This window comes from Oryzias latipes, chromosome 1, assembly GCF_053564925.1.
Source record: "Oryzias latipes strain Hd-rR chromosome 1, Olatipes_Hd-rR_3.1".
In the NCBI taxonomy this organism is placed as follows: Eukaryota; Metazoa; Chordata; class Actinopteri; order Beloniformes; family Adrianichthyidae; genus Oryzias; species Oryzias latipes.
Window position 1 is genome coordinate 27,807,358 of NC_136237.1, and position 12,623 is coordinate 27,819,980.

At 40.6% G+C, this 12,623-nt stretch overlaps 1 protein-coding gene across 1 annotated transcript; it reads left to right on the forward strand.

Annotated features, from left to right (window-relative positions):
• The first annotated feature begins 7,112 nt into the window (after positions 1-7,112).
• Positions 7,113-10,447, forward strand: LOC144994498 (uncharacterized). The gene is made up of 2 exons (XM_078952466.1): positions 7,113-7,480; positions 7,717-10,447. The coding sequence occupies exons 1-2, from the start codon at positions 7,327-7,329 to the stop codon at positions 9,042-9,044; spliced, it is 1,482 nt and encodes a 493-aa protein (XP_078808592.1). The 5' UTR covers positions 7,113-7,326; the 3' UTR covers positions 9,045-10,447.
• The last annotated feature ends 2,176 nt before the right edge of the window (positions 10,448-12,623 follow it).

Genomic DNA, 12,623 nt, shown 5'->3' on the forward strand with positions numbered 1-12,623 from the left:
CATTTGAATGTCTCAAAACAGTCATCAGATCATTAAAAAAAAGAAGAAATATTATGCATCTTCGAAAAATGGCCAAGCAGTTAGGTAACACCAGGTGCAGCAGTTGGAGCAGATCCAAAAAAAATGGACCGGGAGAGCGCTGCGAGCATGGATCGAGCAGAGAAGAGAAGAGGGCAAGGTAGGAGCCGTGCGGAGTGCACTGTGTGTGGAGGAGTCTGGGGGCATGGTTACAAAAACACCGGGGCATTCCGCAATCACGATCAGAGAGCTGAGTATGATTCTCACCCATCCCTGTTGTAGAAGCAAAGAGTACAGGCGGCTGGGGACCAAAGTGGGCGAGCGTGAAAGTATTTTTGGATCGCACGGGAAACCTGCCACACCAGCAGCAGCATCAGCAGCAGCGGTAGCAGCATCGGGGCCTGGTACTGGGCTTCCCTAACCCACTCCCACTCTCAGAGGGAGTGGGTTAGGAAGAGAGGAGCCGGTGAGAGATGCTCCTCCAATGGAAGCACCACGCTTCCGCCTCTTTTATTTTTCTTATTTTTTCCCCTCCCTTTCTATTGCCCAGCGTTTGAATGGTGATGCAGTATATATAACCATGCAGAGCCCAACATGACAGAAAGGGAGAGTCAGGCAGAGAGAAAATAACGAACTTGGCAGCCGAGGCGAGTATCTCATATTTATAGAAAGTCGTGTTTCCGGCAGAGGTTTCTGAGGTTTTAGCTCTTCGAATCCATTTTTGCGGTTTCTTCTGGGCCTCATTGTGTTCAGGTTTAGATTGAAGATGTTCCCTCATCTAACGCCTTCAGGGGGAGATTTGGCTGTGAGACATGTCAGAATGTGATTTGGGGGAGGCACACAGATTTCTCAGGCTCTGTTCAGGCCTGGCTTTACTAGTATTGATCCAAAAAAATGTTCTTCGCGAGACATTAATCAAAAGTGCAGCACAGCACCAGAGGCTAAATGTAAATGAGTCTGCTGTAGGCCTGTGATTTACATTCATTTAATTACTTCCAGGATGCTGGCAAAAGCATGCTTTCCTTTAAATGATTTTCTTTGGAGGTCTGGTAGTGCATTTGGTTTATAACTTCTCAAATTTGCCTGTTTTTTGTTTTTTTTTTAGTGAGCAGCCTCTGCATCTCAGTGGAATTCCAGGTTCTTTATTATTTACCCTAAAACAGTGTGGGCTGCATGGTTGGTTGACAGAGTGCCAAACGTTGAGACATTCAGGAGCAATACTTTAGATATCAAACACATTTTTGAGTAATAATGGGTGAAATTCTTTAGCTCAGTCTTGCAGTCCAGACTTCACACTGGTTCTATACAAAGAAGGAGAGGAAGTTCTCTGCTCGCTGAATTGAATTTTCCTTTTAAATCCATGCATGAGATGAAGCTTCTCATTGGTTGGCAACAAGAAACATTTCAGAAGTCCTAAAGTCAAATTTATCCATCTTAAATGGGCGTGTTATGATTCATTTTAACAACAATTTGTTGATGACGTGGTTCATTTTGAACAATAAGATTCGATCCGATTCACTGACCTGAAATCGATCCAGGACATCTTTAGCCAAAAACTCCACCAGTGTGACTGTTACGGCTGTGGCTGTCATATTGTTTTTTTGGTGAACTTTTTGGAATGTTTTTCCGTCTCTGTTTTCTTCCATTCAGTTCAATTCTATTCAATTTTATTTATATAGCTCAAATTCACAACAACAGTCGTCTCAGTGGGCTTCGTACTGGTAATTGTAAGGTAAACATACAATCAAAAAGGATCATAAATGCATAGAATTCAATAGAATAATACTAAAACTTTAACTAAACAGACTAAACTAAACTGGCATCCCTGCCCTTAGACCCCCTTCCCGGTTTTCTTTTGTTTTCTGCTGCAGTGGGAGGTTCTATCTTTCTTTGTCTTCCCCTTCTAGATTGTGTGCAGATTGGAGCCCAAATTGTTCGGAACGCCTGAGTGGCTGAGGACGTCCAGCTCAGGGTTTAAATACTGCCACATCATCTGTTGGACCCCCGTTTTGTTGTTCTGTGTAGTTTTGAGTTTTTCTGTGAACACATTCCCAGTTTATTTTTCAGCCTGGGTTTGTATGTGAGAGTTTTTGAGTCGTTTAGGTATTTCATTTGTTCCTTTTAACCTTTATGTTACATCCTTTTACAAGCAAATAGACAGGGGTGTAACAAGTGATTTAGAGATAAATACCTGGGTACTAAACAGTAGGTACATTTTCCCCCATTCCTTGTATATCTTGCAAGATAATCAATTGTAAATTAAATATATGTTCAAACAAACAAGTAAACAAGAATTAGTGGCAAATCCATTCACATTTTAGTTTCTTAAAGTTGAGCCCACTGGGGTTTTTCCTTTTTTTTTTTTTTTTTTTTTACTGGGGTTTTTCCACCTAAAAAAATAATCCAAAGGGAACATTATTAGAACATTCTACCAAACTGCATGGTCATATGTCAAGTATTTCCACACATTGGACTGGAATGATAGATTGATTATCTTTTGCTGCCAACATATGTTGTGTATTGTGATGGTACTTGCTACTGTGATTGATCTGGTAAGATCATAGGAATATAAATCGATTCATCGTTTAAGTCATTTAATCGTTACACCCCTAATCCTAAAGCACTGATCAAATATAATGTGGTCCCCTAATAACACGATAAAAAAATAGTTTTGTTACGTAACATCAGTCTAAAGCATGCTTCAGTTCATTTCCTTTAAAAAAAACAAAAAAACAACAGTGTTTTTAAATGTTTAGTTTTTTTTAGTTTAAATTTATCGTTACTTAAATGATTTTTGGTTTATTTTTTTAGTTTTTTTGCTGGACTCTCAGTAAAGCAGAAAAATGTAGATTTTTAATTAAAAGTATTAAGAGCTAAAATGTAAGAAGACATTCATGTTTTCCAATGCTTTACAGCCTCACAGACTGTCACTCATTGCTGCTCCTTCCCCTTCCACCTGCAAAAAAACCCTCTACCTCCCACTCCCTGTCCAGAACTGAACCTGAAAATACCAAGGTCAGTGGGCTACAGTGACACAGACACAGGCTACTTTTCTTTGTGGCACAAGGACTTCTCCACTATAAAAATGCATTTTTACAACAGTTTAACCTTCAAATATGTTTTTCTTTCCTAATAAAAATGAGGTTTGACAAGTCACAAAAATATTTTACAGATTGGTAGAACCTGCTTTTTGTGCTAATTTTAATAGACATTAAGTATGTTTACCGCTTCATCTCACTAAGGTATGCTTTAACCAATAAGAACGGAGACCAATTTTTCCTTCAAAATAAAATTATGTGAATTAATACCACAAAACAAGTGGAACACATATGTTTTTTTGTTACAATGATGTCACCTTGGGTTCCTTTGGAATAATTAAAACAATATTTAATGCCTTACACTGTAAACTTCTGCCAAAGTCAATTTTCTTATTTAATGTAGACTTGGCTTTCTTGGCATTATCTCAGAATTCCCTCAGAAATACCATCATTTTGTCTCCTTAAATATTCAGAAATTAAACAAAAGCCGTTTTTCTGTTAAAAGAAAAAAAAAACTTGTACAACACCGGCCTGGCACTGAAATGTCAGTAAGTGCTAACATTACGTAAATCCATTACTTAGTCAATGACATTTTATGGAGGGGAGGTTAGCCACACTGCAGTTATCATAACAGCATCCCATGATCTGAACTCTGTGTGATCAGATTGGTGTTAATAGATTCTGGATTACTTGAAGGCAGTTCCTCAAAGCTAAACATCTTTGGGGCTGGAATTAGAGTGCACGGCAGAGGTGAAAACGATTTGTTCCGGAGAATGTCACAGCTGCAGCAAAAGACCTCATATGCTATTATCATACCTTGCCTTAAAAAGATGACAGCGTAGCAACTTAGAGATCCTTTGATACATTTTCTGAGGCTCATTATTGATGGAAATAACATAGTATTTGTGTAGACTGGTATGAGCAAGCTGTTTATAATGTTTATCTGCAATAGTGCGGGACTAGACACAGCCTTTTCTTCTCCACTTAGAGTCAAAAGTTGTTTTAATCTGTTAGAACCAGTCAATGATTCTACACCAAAAATCTTTGTATGTAGTTTTTATAAAGGTTTTATGTGAACACAATAAAAATTCTGGTTTATAAAATTCAGCTTTGCCGAGTTGTATTGGACTATATTCACCCCTATTGTAAGAATCCTGGGCAGCTTTAGTGTTGTCATAAAAGGCATATCTAATTTTAACCATTTTTATTATCAGAAAGACAAAACTGTAGAGAGTATTTGGAATTTTACAAGCTTCTAATTAAGAGTTAAACCTTTCTAAAACATGGATGTAATCTCTGGTTTTTTTTTTTTTTTGAGTGTGGGCTTGCACTCTTAAAACATTTACTCCTTCTGGGTTATTCATGTTGGGATATGTCTTTGGGTTACTTTTTGGAGCAATACTAATTTTTTGAGTTATAGTGGCTTCATTTTAACCAAATTTATGTTTTTTTCCTGAGTTTTTTTGTCTTCCATAGTTAAAATAACCCATAAATAATTTAGTCCCTTTTTAACCTTGTAGTGGGGTTAAAAACAACCCAATTGGGTTATTTATAACCATTAGATTTTTAGTGTGTTTGTTTTGTAATGCATCAAACGAATGGTTTCTATACATTTTCCAATCCAAAGAAGTCTTTTATTTTTTAAAACGTTTCAGAGAATAAATATAAACAGCCACCCTGATAAACTGTTTATTGTGTGTTGTCTCCTCCCCAGTATAAAGCTAATCCTCCCCTATTAGTAAGCGTTTACTTTCATATTACTTATAGAGTGAGGATTATTTGTGACAAATATTTCCATGAATTTGATGTTTTGAAAGAATACCCGCCAACCAGCACATGTCAGAGCCTGAAACATAAGCGTGCACAAACTTAAAAGCGCATATTTTCATTTTCATGTCAGATCAAGAGAGAAAGGTTAACATAGAAAAATAAACAGAAAAAAACAACCACATCAGTGTCAGACCATTATATCATGATTATATACGTACAGCAGCATTTATGGATGGAACCGGGTCATCTGTGCCATACATCAGTCATTAAAATGTCTGCTGAATTTCTGTCAGACCTGGTGAAGGAAAGCAAAGGCTGAAATTAGTCAAAAAGCTGTCTTGAAACTAATGGTTGGTCACAGAAGAGGTAGTTTCACTTATGGAAGAACTTTTCTATTTACATTGAAGTTAAAAATTTAAGAGTTGATCAAATGCTGTATAAATTGTATTCTTTCAAAAGATTGTCTGCTATAGTATGTAATTATAAATAAAAATTGATTAAAAAAAACAGGATTTTTGTGTTCCGTTGTGTTCATTTTAGGAGGATTTTCTGCACACCTATGTGTGGTTTCGTTGTTGGATTTAATAAGACTGTTCAGCAGAGAACAGATCTACAGGAAGCATTCAGGATGAAGTCAAAAAGGAAAGGCTTTTGTGCGTCCTCCTGGTTCATGTGTGTTTACACGCTGAATGCGGCGCCGGCGCTGTCCATGGTCCTGAACCTCCAGCCAGAGCCAGAGGTCTGCTGCAGACAGCAACGTCCTATGAAAGAGTATCGACTTTTTGTAATAGGAAGTGTGACCACAGTGTGCACCCAGCAACAGATGCGAAATAGAAAAGGAGGGAAAAAATGCTTTGGGGGTTGAAATGTCATGTGAACAGTTGGGTTCAACCACTGAACACCTCAGGGGTGTTATCGACTCCCTTCCATGCTTTTAAAGGCCAGGAGTTCGTTCAGACTGGGCTTTGCAGTTGCTCGCCTCGAGCGTAAAAGCCACCATCATCTCCAGCTGCAACCTCGAGGGTAAATGAATTTGAGACAGTAAATTTAAACTGTGAGCTGACTGGAAGAGTGCTGGAAAGAAAGGAAACAAAACAGATCCAGACCTTGCAGTCTGGAGAACAGAAAAAGACAGGATGAGTGGAGTTGAAAGAAATGCAATGCAGATGGTTCTCAAATGTATCTTTGACAAAAAGAAAATGTTGATATTTATAGATTGTATTCCGAAGGAGACACTACACATGTTGTCTTGCTTCATTTTTCTGCTAAACTGTAAGACATTCAGACCAAGATTAAGTCAGCTATGGCTACATGCACTGTGGGGTGCATGTGAACCATTAGTCTGGGTGTGCTGAGAGTATGGGCTGTCATAGCCCCTAAAATGCATACCATCATCAAATCACTTAATCTATCCATATATCTAAGTCGTATACGTTTTATGTTGAATGCTTTTCCTGACATATACCCTCTACATTTACCGGGCTTGGGACAGGCACAGGCAGGACACTGCTAAAGCTACATTTTTCCTTTTATGCATGTTTGTTTATCTGTCTGACTGTCCATCCTTACGTTATATTTATTTTTGTTTTTTCTGTGTTTTTTTTTTTTGTCATTTTTAATTTCTTAGTTAATCATGGATTTTTGAGGCCATCAGATCTTTTTTTTAGGTGGTGGTGGTGGGGGGCTGGATATTGGCATTCCCCATGCCTGTATCCAGCCTTGCAGATATTTATAAAACATATTTGCATCAAAATTTGATTTTTCATGTATTTGACGTTTAAACCTTACATTCTCCAATCTTTTAAAAAAAAAACATCTGCTAAATGTTTTATTTAATTGTATTTGCTTTTCAAATAAGGTTAAAAGAAGCTAAAAACAAATACTTGTTAGGTGTCCTTTTTTTCCACAATATCTCGTTTTTCCCCAAACATTTGTTCCTGCTTCATTTTAAACGCACAGAAAATGTTAGTTTTGCCACTAAAAAAAGCTGTGGCATCCACTTAAACCAGTATTTTGTGTGGAAAACGAGCGTTTAATGTGGACAGGAGCGGCGCTCTGCATTGATCGCCACTTGTTGCAACGTCAGTCTCCATCTCTCCAGTCTGGGAGGAGGGGAAGGATTTTTGGAGAGGACGGGACTCCGTCACATCCTCTGTCCATATATGGGCATGAAGTTTACACGCAGCGGGGAATCCTCTCACTGGAGCTGATGAATGGGGAGGAGGGCTGAGGGAGCTGCCAAAGTGTATATAAGGAGAGAAAGGGGAAGTCGCTGCTGTGAAATCCACAGCAAGCAAATACCAACCGAGGAGCAGGGACGAAAAGGATTATCCTTATTTTTTATTTTTTTAAACAAACACAAACAAAAAAGTCATTTCGGATCATCTGGATCATTTATTAAAAGCCATCAGCAGAGAGGGGTGATAAAGAAAACCGGTGCTGTTTGATATTTCCCTTTTACCTTTTTCCCTGGGACGCACGGACTTCTAAGTGCATCATTATGTTGAACAATATGGATTTGAATTCGAAAGATTCTTTCCACCCCCAATTCGAGAACTGCAGCAGTTCCTCGTTGATGGAAAACACTGCGCGGAAGGATAACCAGGAGGTGTACGTCGATGGAGAACGGGGAGTACCTGCCCAGTTCGGCCACGGTGAGTTTCAGCACCATGGATCTTCATGCATGAAAATGATAAAATGTTAAACAACATTGCATGGGAGATTTAACACTTGAGTGCCACTATCAGCTTTGTTCAGTGTCACCTGTGCGTCAAAATACGCACAAATGTTTATGTAACGCATTCCATTTGACTTCACATTGTGAACAGGCGCACTGACAAAGTTTTAACCCCCCCCCCCCCCCCCCCCTCTCTCATTTCTGATTTAACAGAAGGAGCCCCCGCTGCCCTCAAAACCGAGGCTTCAAACTCGGAATTTGCCTTCAACCCATGCGAGTGCCCAAAAGACACCTACACCCCTTCCTCGCTTGCCTACTCCGGCAGTTTTTATGTCGAGGCATCTCAGGGAGCGCCGTGCAGCACGGAAACACTCCTCAATATGATCACGGAGATCGTGGGCATCTCTACGCTTCCACTTTCAGAAGTGCACCAGAGCGGCAACAGTCGGGGAACTTATCCGTCGCCTGCGCCCTTGGAAAGCGGGGACGACAGTTTTGGGGACTCGGGCGTGAAGAGGCAGCCTTACACCTGCTCCGGACCTAACCCCCCAGTTTACTCCCCGGACCAGAATTGCAGGAGATACACGGATGATCAGCCCAGCAGCCAAGTTCCAGATCCGTCCACTTCCCTGCTCAGCTTCGGGTCTCCACGTGCTCCAAACCCGAAGAAGACTGAGCCAAAATCGGAAGCTGCCACGTTCCCAGTGGTGGTCAAGAATGAGTTTGAGAGCAGCTGCTATGAGTGGGGAGCTTTCAGCAAGTCTGAGTGTTTGGAGTCAACTTTCCAAGGGGAGACATTCCCAATGTCCAGTGACTTCCCCCCTGACCAGCAGGTGGATGTTAAGGACCTTTTAGACACGTTTCACCCAATCTGTGCCAACCCAGAAATGGAGTTTAAAGTAGAAGGGGGGATCAAACAGGAGCCCTGTTTCTCCGACACCTGTTCTCAGAGCTACTCCAGTCCCCTCTACAACAATTACCTCCCCCCACCCCCAGTGGGACTCTCCAACATGAAACCCTTCCCCGAGCCCCCTCAGCCATCCAACCAATGCGACTCTTTGTACATCTCACCAGCCATCCCGAGCACAATAGACTCGCTCCTGTACTCTTCCCTGATGCCAGATTCCTTTGCACAAAGTTACAACAACCGTCCGACGAAGCCCCCCCGGGCCAGGAAGAGCCCCGCCGCCTCCCACGGCCCCGCCAAAGAGAAACCCTTCACCTGTCCGATGGAGAGCTGCGACCGGCGCTTTTCCCGCTCAGACGAGCTCAACCGGCACATCCGCATTCACACGGGCCACAAACCCTTCCAGTGCCGCATCTGTTTGCGCAGCTTCAGTCGGAGCGACCACCTCACCACCCACACCAGGACTCACACCGGCGAGAAGCCGTTCTCATGCGACGTGTGCGGCAAACGCTTCGCGCGCAGTGACGAGAGGAAGCGGCACGGACGCGTGCACCTGAAGCAAAAGGAGAAAATGGAAATTAAGCCGCAGGTGAACGGCGGCGCGTGGCCATTTTCTTTACCGGAGGGGATATGAGAACGGGAGCTGTGTCCATTTACGCACGCACACACACACGCACATTTATGGGCCTTCTGGGTCTGTCCGTCTTGGAAGACAAGCCAGGTGACCACCAGTCAACCTCTGAGCAGCTTTTGTCTGGAAATACAACTCACGATGTGTAGAGTTTTTATAGGAGCAGAGAGGAGAAAGGAGCACAGTTCCTGCCTTTCTTGCCGCAGCCGCGCACAAGTTGTCAAAGTGGGGGAACCGCTACACAGAGACTTGTTGCTTTTCAGTGGAGCCAAACCTTAGCTCTGCATTGCATGACTGCAGTTTCAGCACCTCTTCAGCTGGACAGCTCCTCCATCCATCCGCCTTTGAACATGGATGGATTGCACTTACAGAACCATGTTATTATTAACTCCATTTAGGATTCTTATTTTCTGCATTTAGCATTCTTAGAGCAATGGGTTTAGACTATATTTCTTAAGATGCATGTTTATGTTAGTTTTTTAAATTATTATTATTATTTGACTGGAATATAACCTTCTGTTAAGCTTACTCCTTTGCTTCACAGTAAAGGTGTTTGACCATAAAGCTGTCCACCTTTGAACAACAAAACGTTTGTTTTTTCCTCTCCTTCTTTTGGCCGTCAGTGTTTCCTGTCATTAGTCTTTGTGTTGTGTTCCAATCGTTTGGATTATTACAGTTGTGAAAGATTTATCATAAATGGAAAAATAAATAGATTTGTATCACTGTACTGCTTTGTATTTTTTTAGGAGACTGTATATTTTGAAACTGGTATATTCCTAGTGTCCTTTTCTTAAAGTGAAATGTGAAATCAATCATGAATGAGGTCTTTTGGTTTTTATGGAGGGCTACTGTTTCGTAACAATATTTTAAATGTGAAACTTTGATATTTCGAGACATTTTCTTTGCACGTCCTCCCATTTTTGGTGTGATGAGAGTTTTTTTTTAATTGTTGAATTACTGATTTTAAAGGGAACACACTCCAGTTGTGGTACAGCTTTTCAACTGAATGTACAGACTTCTATTTGCTGGAAAAGGCTTGCAAATCACACAAACATTGCTTTTAAGTAATCAGGTAGCACACATTGCTGCGAGTTTTTGTGGACTTTATGTCGGAAAAGGAAAGGGTTTGACCTCGTAATGTCTTTTTGATGGGAATATTGTACACAAAATGTTTTACTTTAGTAAAAAAACAAGTAAAAATATATTAATGTTGGTGAAATTTTTACCAACAGGCCATTGCAAAAAAAGAAAAGAAAAGAAAAAGACGTTATTTGATGCGCCTTAAGTTATATTAACTGTTCAATTCAAGATTTTGTACATAGACACTTTCTACAGTACTTTAAATTATTATTGATGTTGGTATTTTTATGAAAACTTTATGAATAAAATAAACATTTTCTGAAATCGGTGTGTTTTCTGTCTGGTTTACGATGTTTAAAAGTGTCCTTTATTTCTACTCAGTCTGTTTCTGAGTGCTGGAATCTTAAAAACACTAAGTTGGTTGTGTCACTTCCCAAAATACATCTCATAACAGGCCACCTGTAGAAGCTGGCAGCAGCCCTAACGGCATTGTTCTCCCTGTGACTCATCAGGCTCAGGCACATTAAAGGGTTTCCTTTTGGACATTTTGCTCAAGGCACACATGTAGAGGTAGACACCCTGAGTGCCATGGTGATCTTGTTAAAAGGGCCAATTTCTTGTCATGTCAGTGAAGCAATCTCTTCTTCCTTCACTTGTGTGTACCTCTTTTTTTACTCCAAATTTTCTAGATATGGGGATGTAGGTGATTTAATCAAACAAAAGAACATTTTGAAAATAATGAATAGTTAATTTGAAAATGTATTATATCTTTATGCTACTTCAGCGGAGACTGTTAACACCAAGAATGAACTCAAAATCGGCCTCTGTGCGGCTGCCTGCTTCATAGTTGGGCGTCAAGATCTTTCAATCTGTCTTTGGAAGGCTTTACTAGAGGGTCTCCACGGCAGTATGCAGGACATGCATGTGCCCGTGACGCAGTCGCCTGGCAGAACACTACTATGCTTGCCCACGTCAGTGCGTAAGTGCCTGCGTTGCCTGTAGCTGACAAACATACTGTACCAGCGTGAAAATGCAAGCTGCCACATGGAACACTGTGAATAGTATGTACCCATCTTCTCCTGTCTATCACTCATCATCTCATACAGTAATGCAGACCCAAATCGGCATCGGCACACATTCCCTTCTCTATCTGTTTTTTTTATTTTTGGGTGTTTTAGTGCCAAATGGTGTCCAGTGAGGAATGGATGAGACTGAATTGCAGCGATGTTCAGTCACAGTGACCATTATCCACATACTTGAAGACTGAAGAGGTATTGAACTCTGGCTACTGATGGAATTTCTGCAATTGTGGATCTGCAATCTCAAATTCACATTTGCATACTGTAAAATGGTCCTTGATGTTTCTGCAACAGCGGTACATTTTTCACCGGTCTTTATTGAAGATGTTTACCATACGGCAAAACCTTTTAACTGAAGCTATAATAAAGGCAAAAGATGTGCAATAGTTTGTTGTTTTTTTTCTTCTTCCCTGACTGACATTTATGGTTTTTGTTTCTCCTGTGGATATGCAAAACAGCCAAAGCCATTAAGTGATTGTGCAGGGCGGGTACCAAGAACTATGCTTTCTAAGAACGTTGATCACTGTGAATGGTGGCATAGCAAGTCCATTAAATCCTTCCTAGGCCATTACAAATGCAAATATGTTAACATCAATGCTCTGGCATTTGGTTATTTATCCAAGTGAGTCTGTCTGTATGGTCTATAGAGAAAACCATAAACTACGTCACTTCACCTTCATATCTTATCAATTCAAAATGTGGATGGTTTTTGATGACTAATTTAAATTTAAGAACAAAATAAACACAAATTTGACATCAGAGTGGAAAGGAAAATGTCTTAAATCTGTATTAACACACTCTATTTTTCTATTTAAGCACATTAATAATACATTTTTTTCTCCTGTTCCTTTCCGTCAACTGTGGAGGAAAAAAATTCTGACCTCCACAGGTTTTATATGATGCAGGGTAATAAGTGAAGCATATCGCAATCCTCAGTGGCAAGCCTATTTCCAACTGCGCTGTCGTTAAACGTCCACAGCCTGCGAGAGACAAGTTGTCTGTGAAGAGCTCAGTATTTTTTTTTCATGCATCCTTGAACTCTAAACAATTCTTCCTCTACGACAATAATCCAATAATGACTTTCAGAAGGTATGAAAATGAATTTATTTGCTTATATGAATGATCACAGGCAGTCTTAATGGTTCAAGCTTCAGATAGCAGGTCACCTCAAGTGCCTATTAATAATCACAGTTCTACTTGAGACAGTCTATATGGCCACACAGTCTCCTTCGCATGTGAATTGATCTATTGTGGGGTAATCACCACGTAATTTTATGCGCAACTTTGAAATGTTCACCCGGGCACATCATGGTCCTTGGGGTGGGCTCGGTAATCAAGGTGCATAATCGCATGGCGGTAATGGCAATCAGGCTTAGCAGATTAATTCCTCGGATCATGCAGCAGCCCGTCGGTCCTGTATCTG

What these genes read in the sequence shown, in the direction of transcription:
- LOC144994498 (XM_078952466.1), top strand. Translation starts at nt 7,327, where the DNA reads ATGTTGAACAATATGGATTTGAATTCGAAAGATTCTTTCCACCCCCAA. An exon ending in ACCTGCCCAGTTCGGCCACG is followed by an intron (nt 7,481 to 7,716) that starts GTGAGTTTCAGC and finishes CTGATTTAACAG; the next exon opens with AAGGAGCCCCCGCTGCCCTC.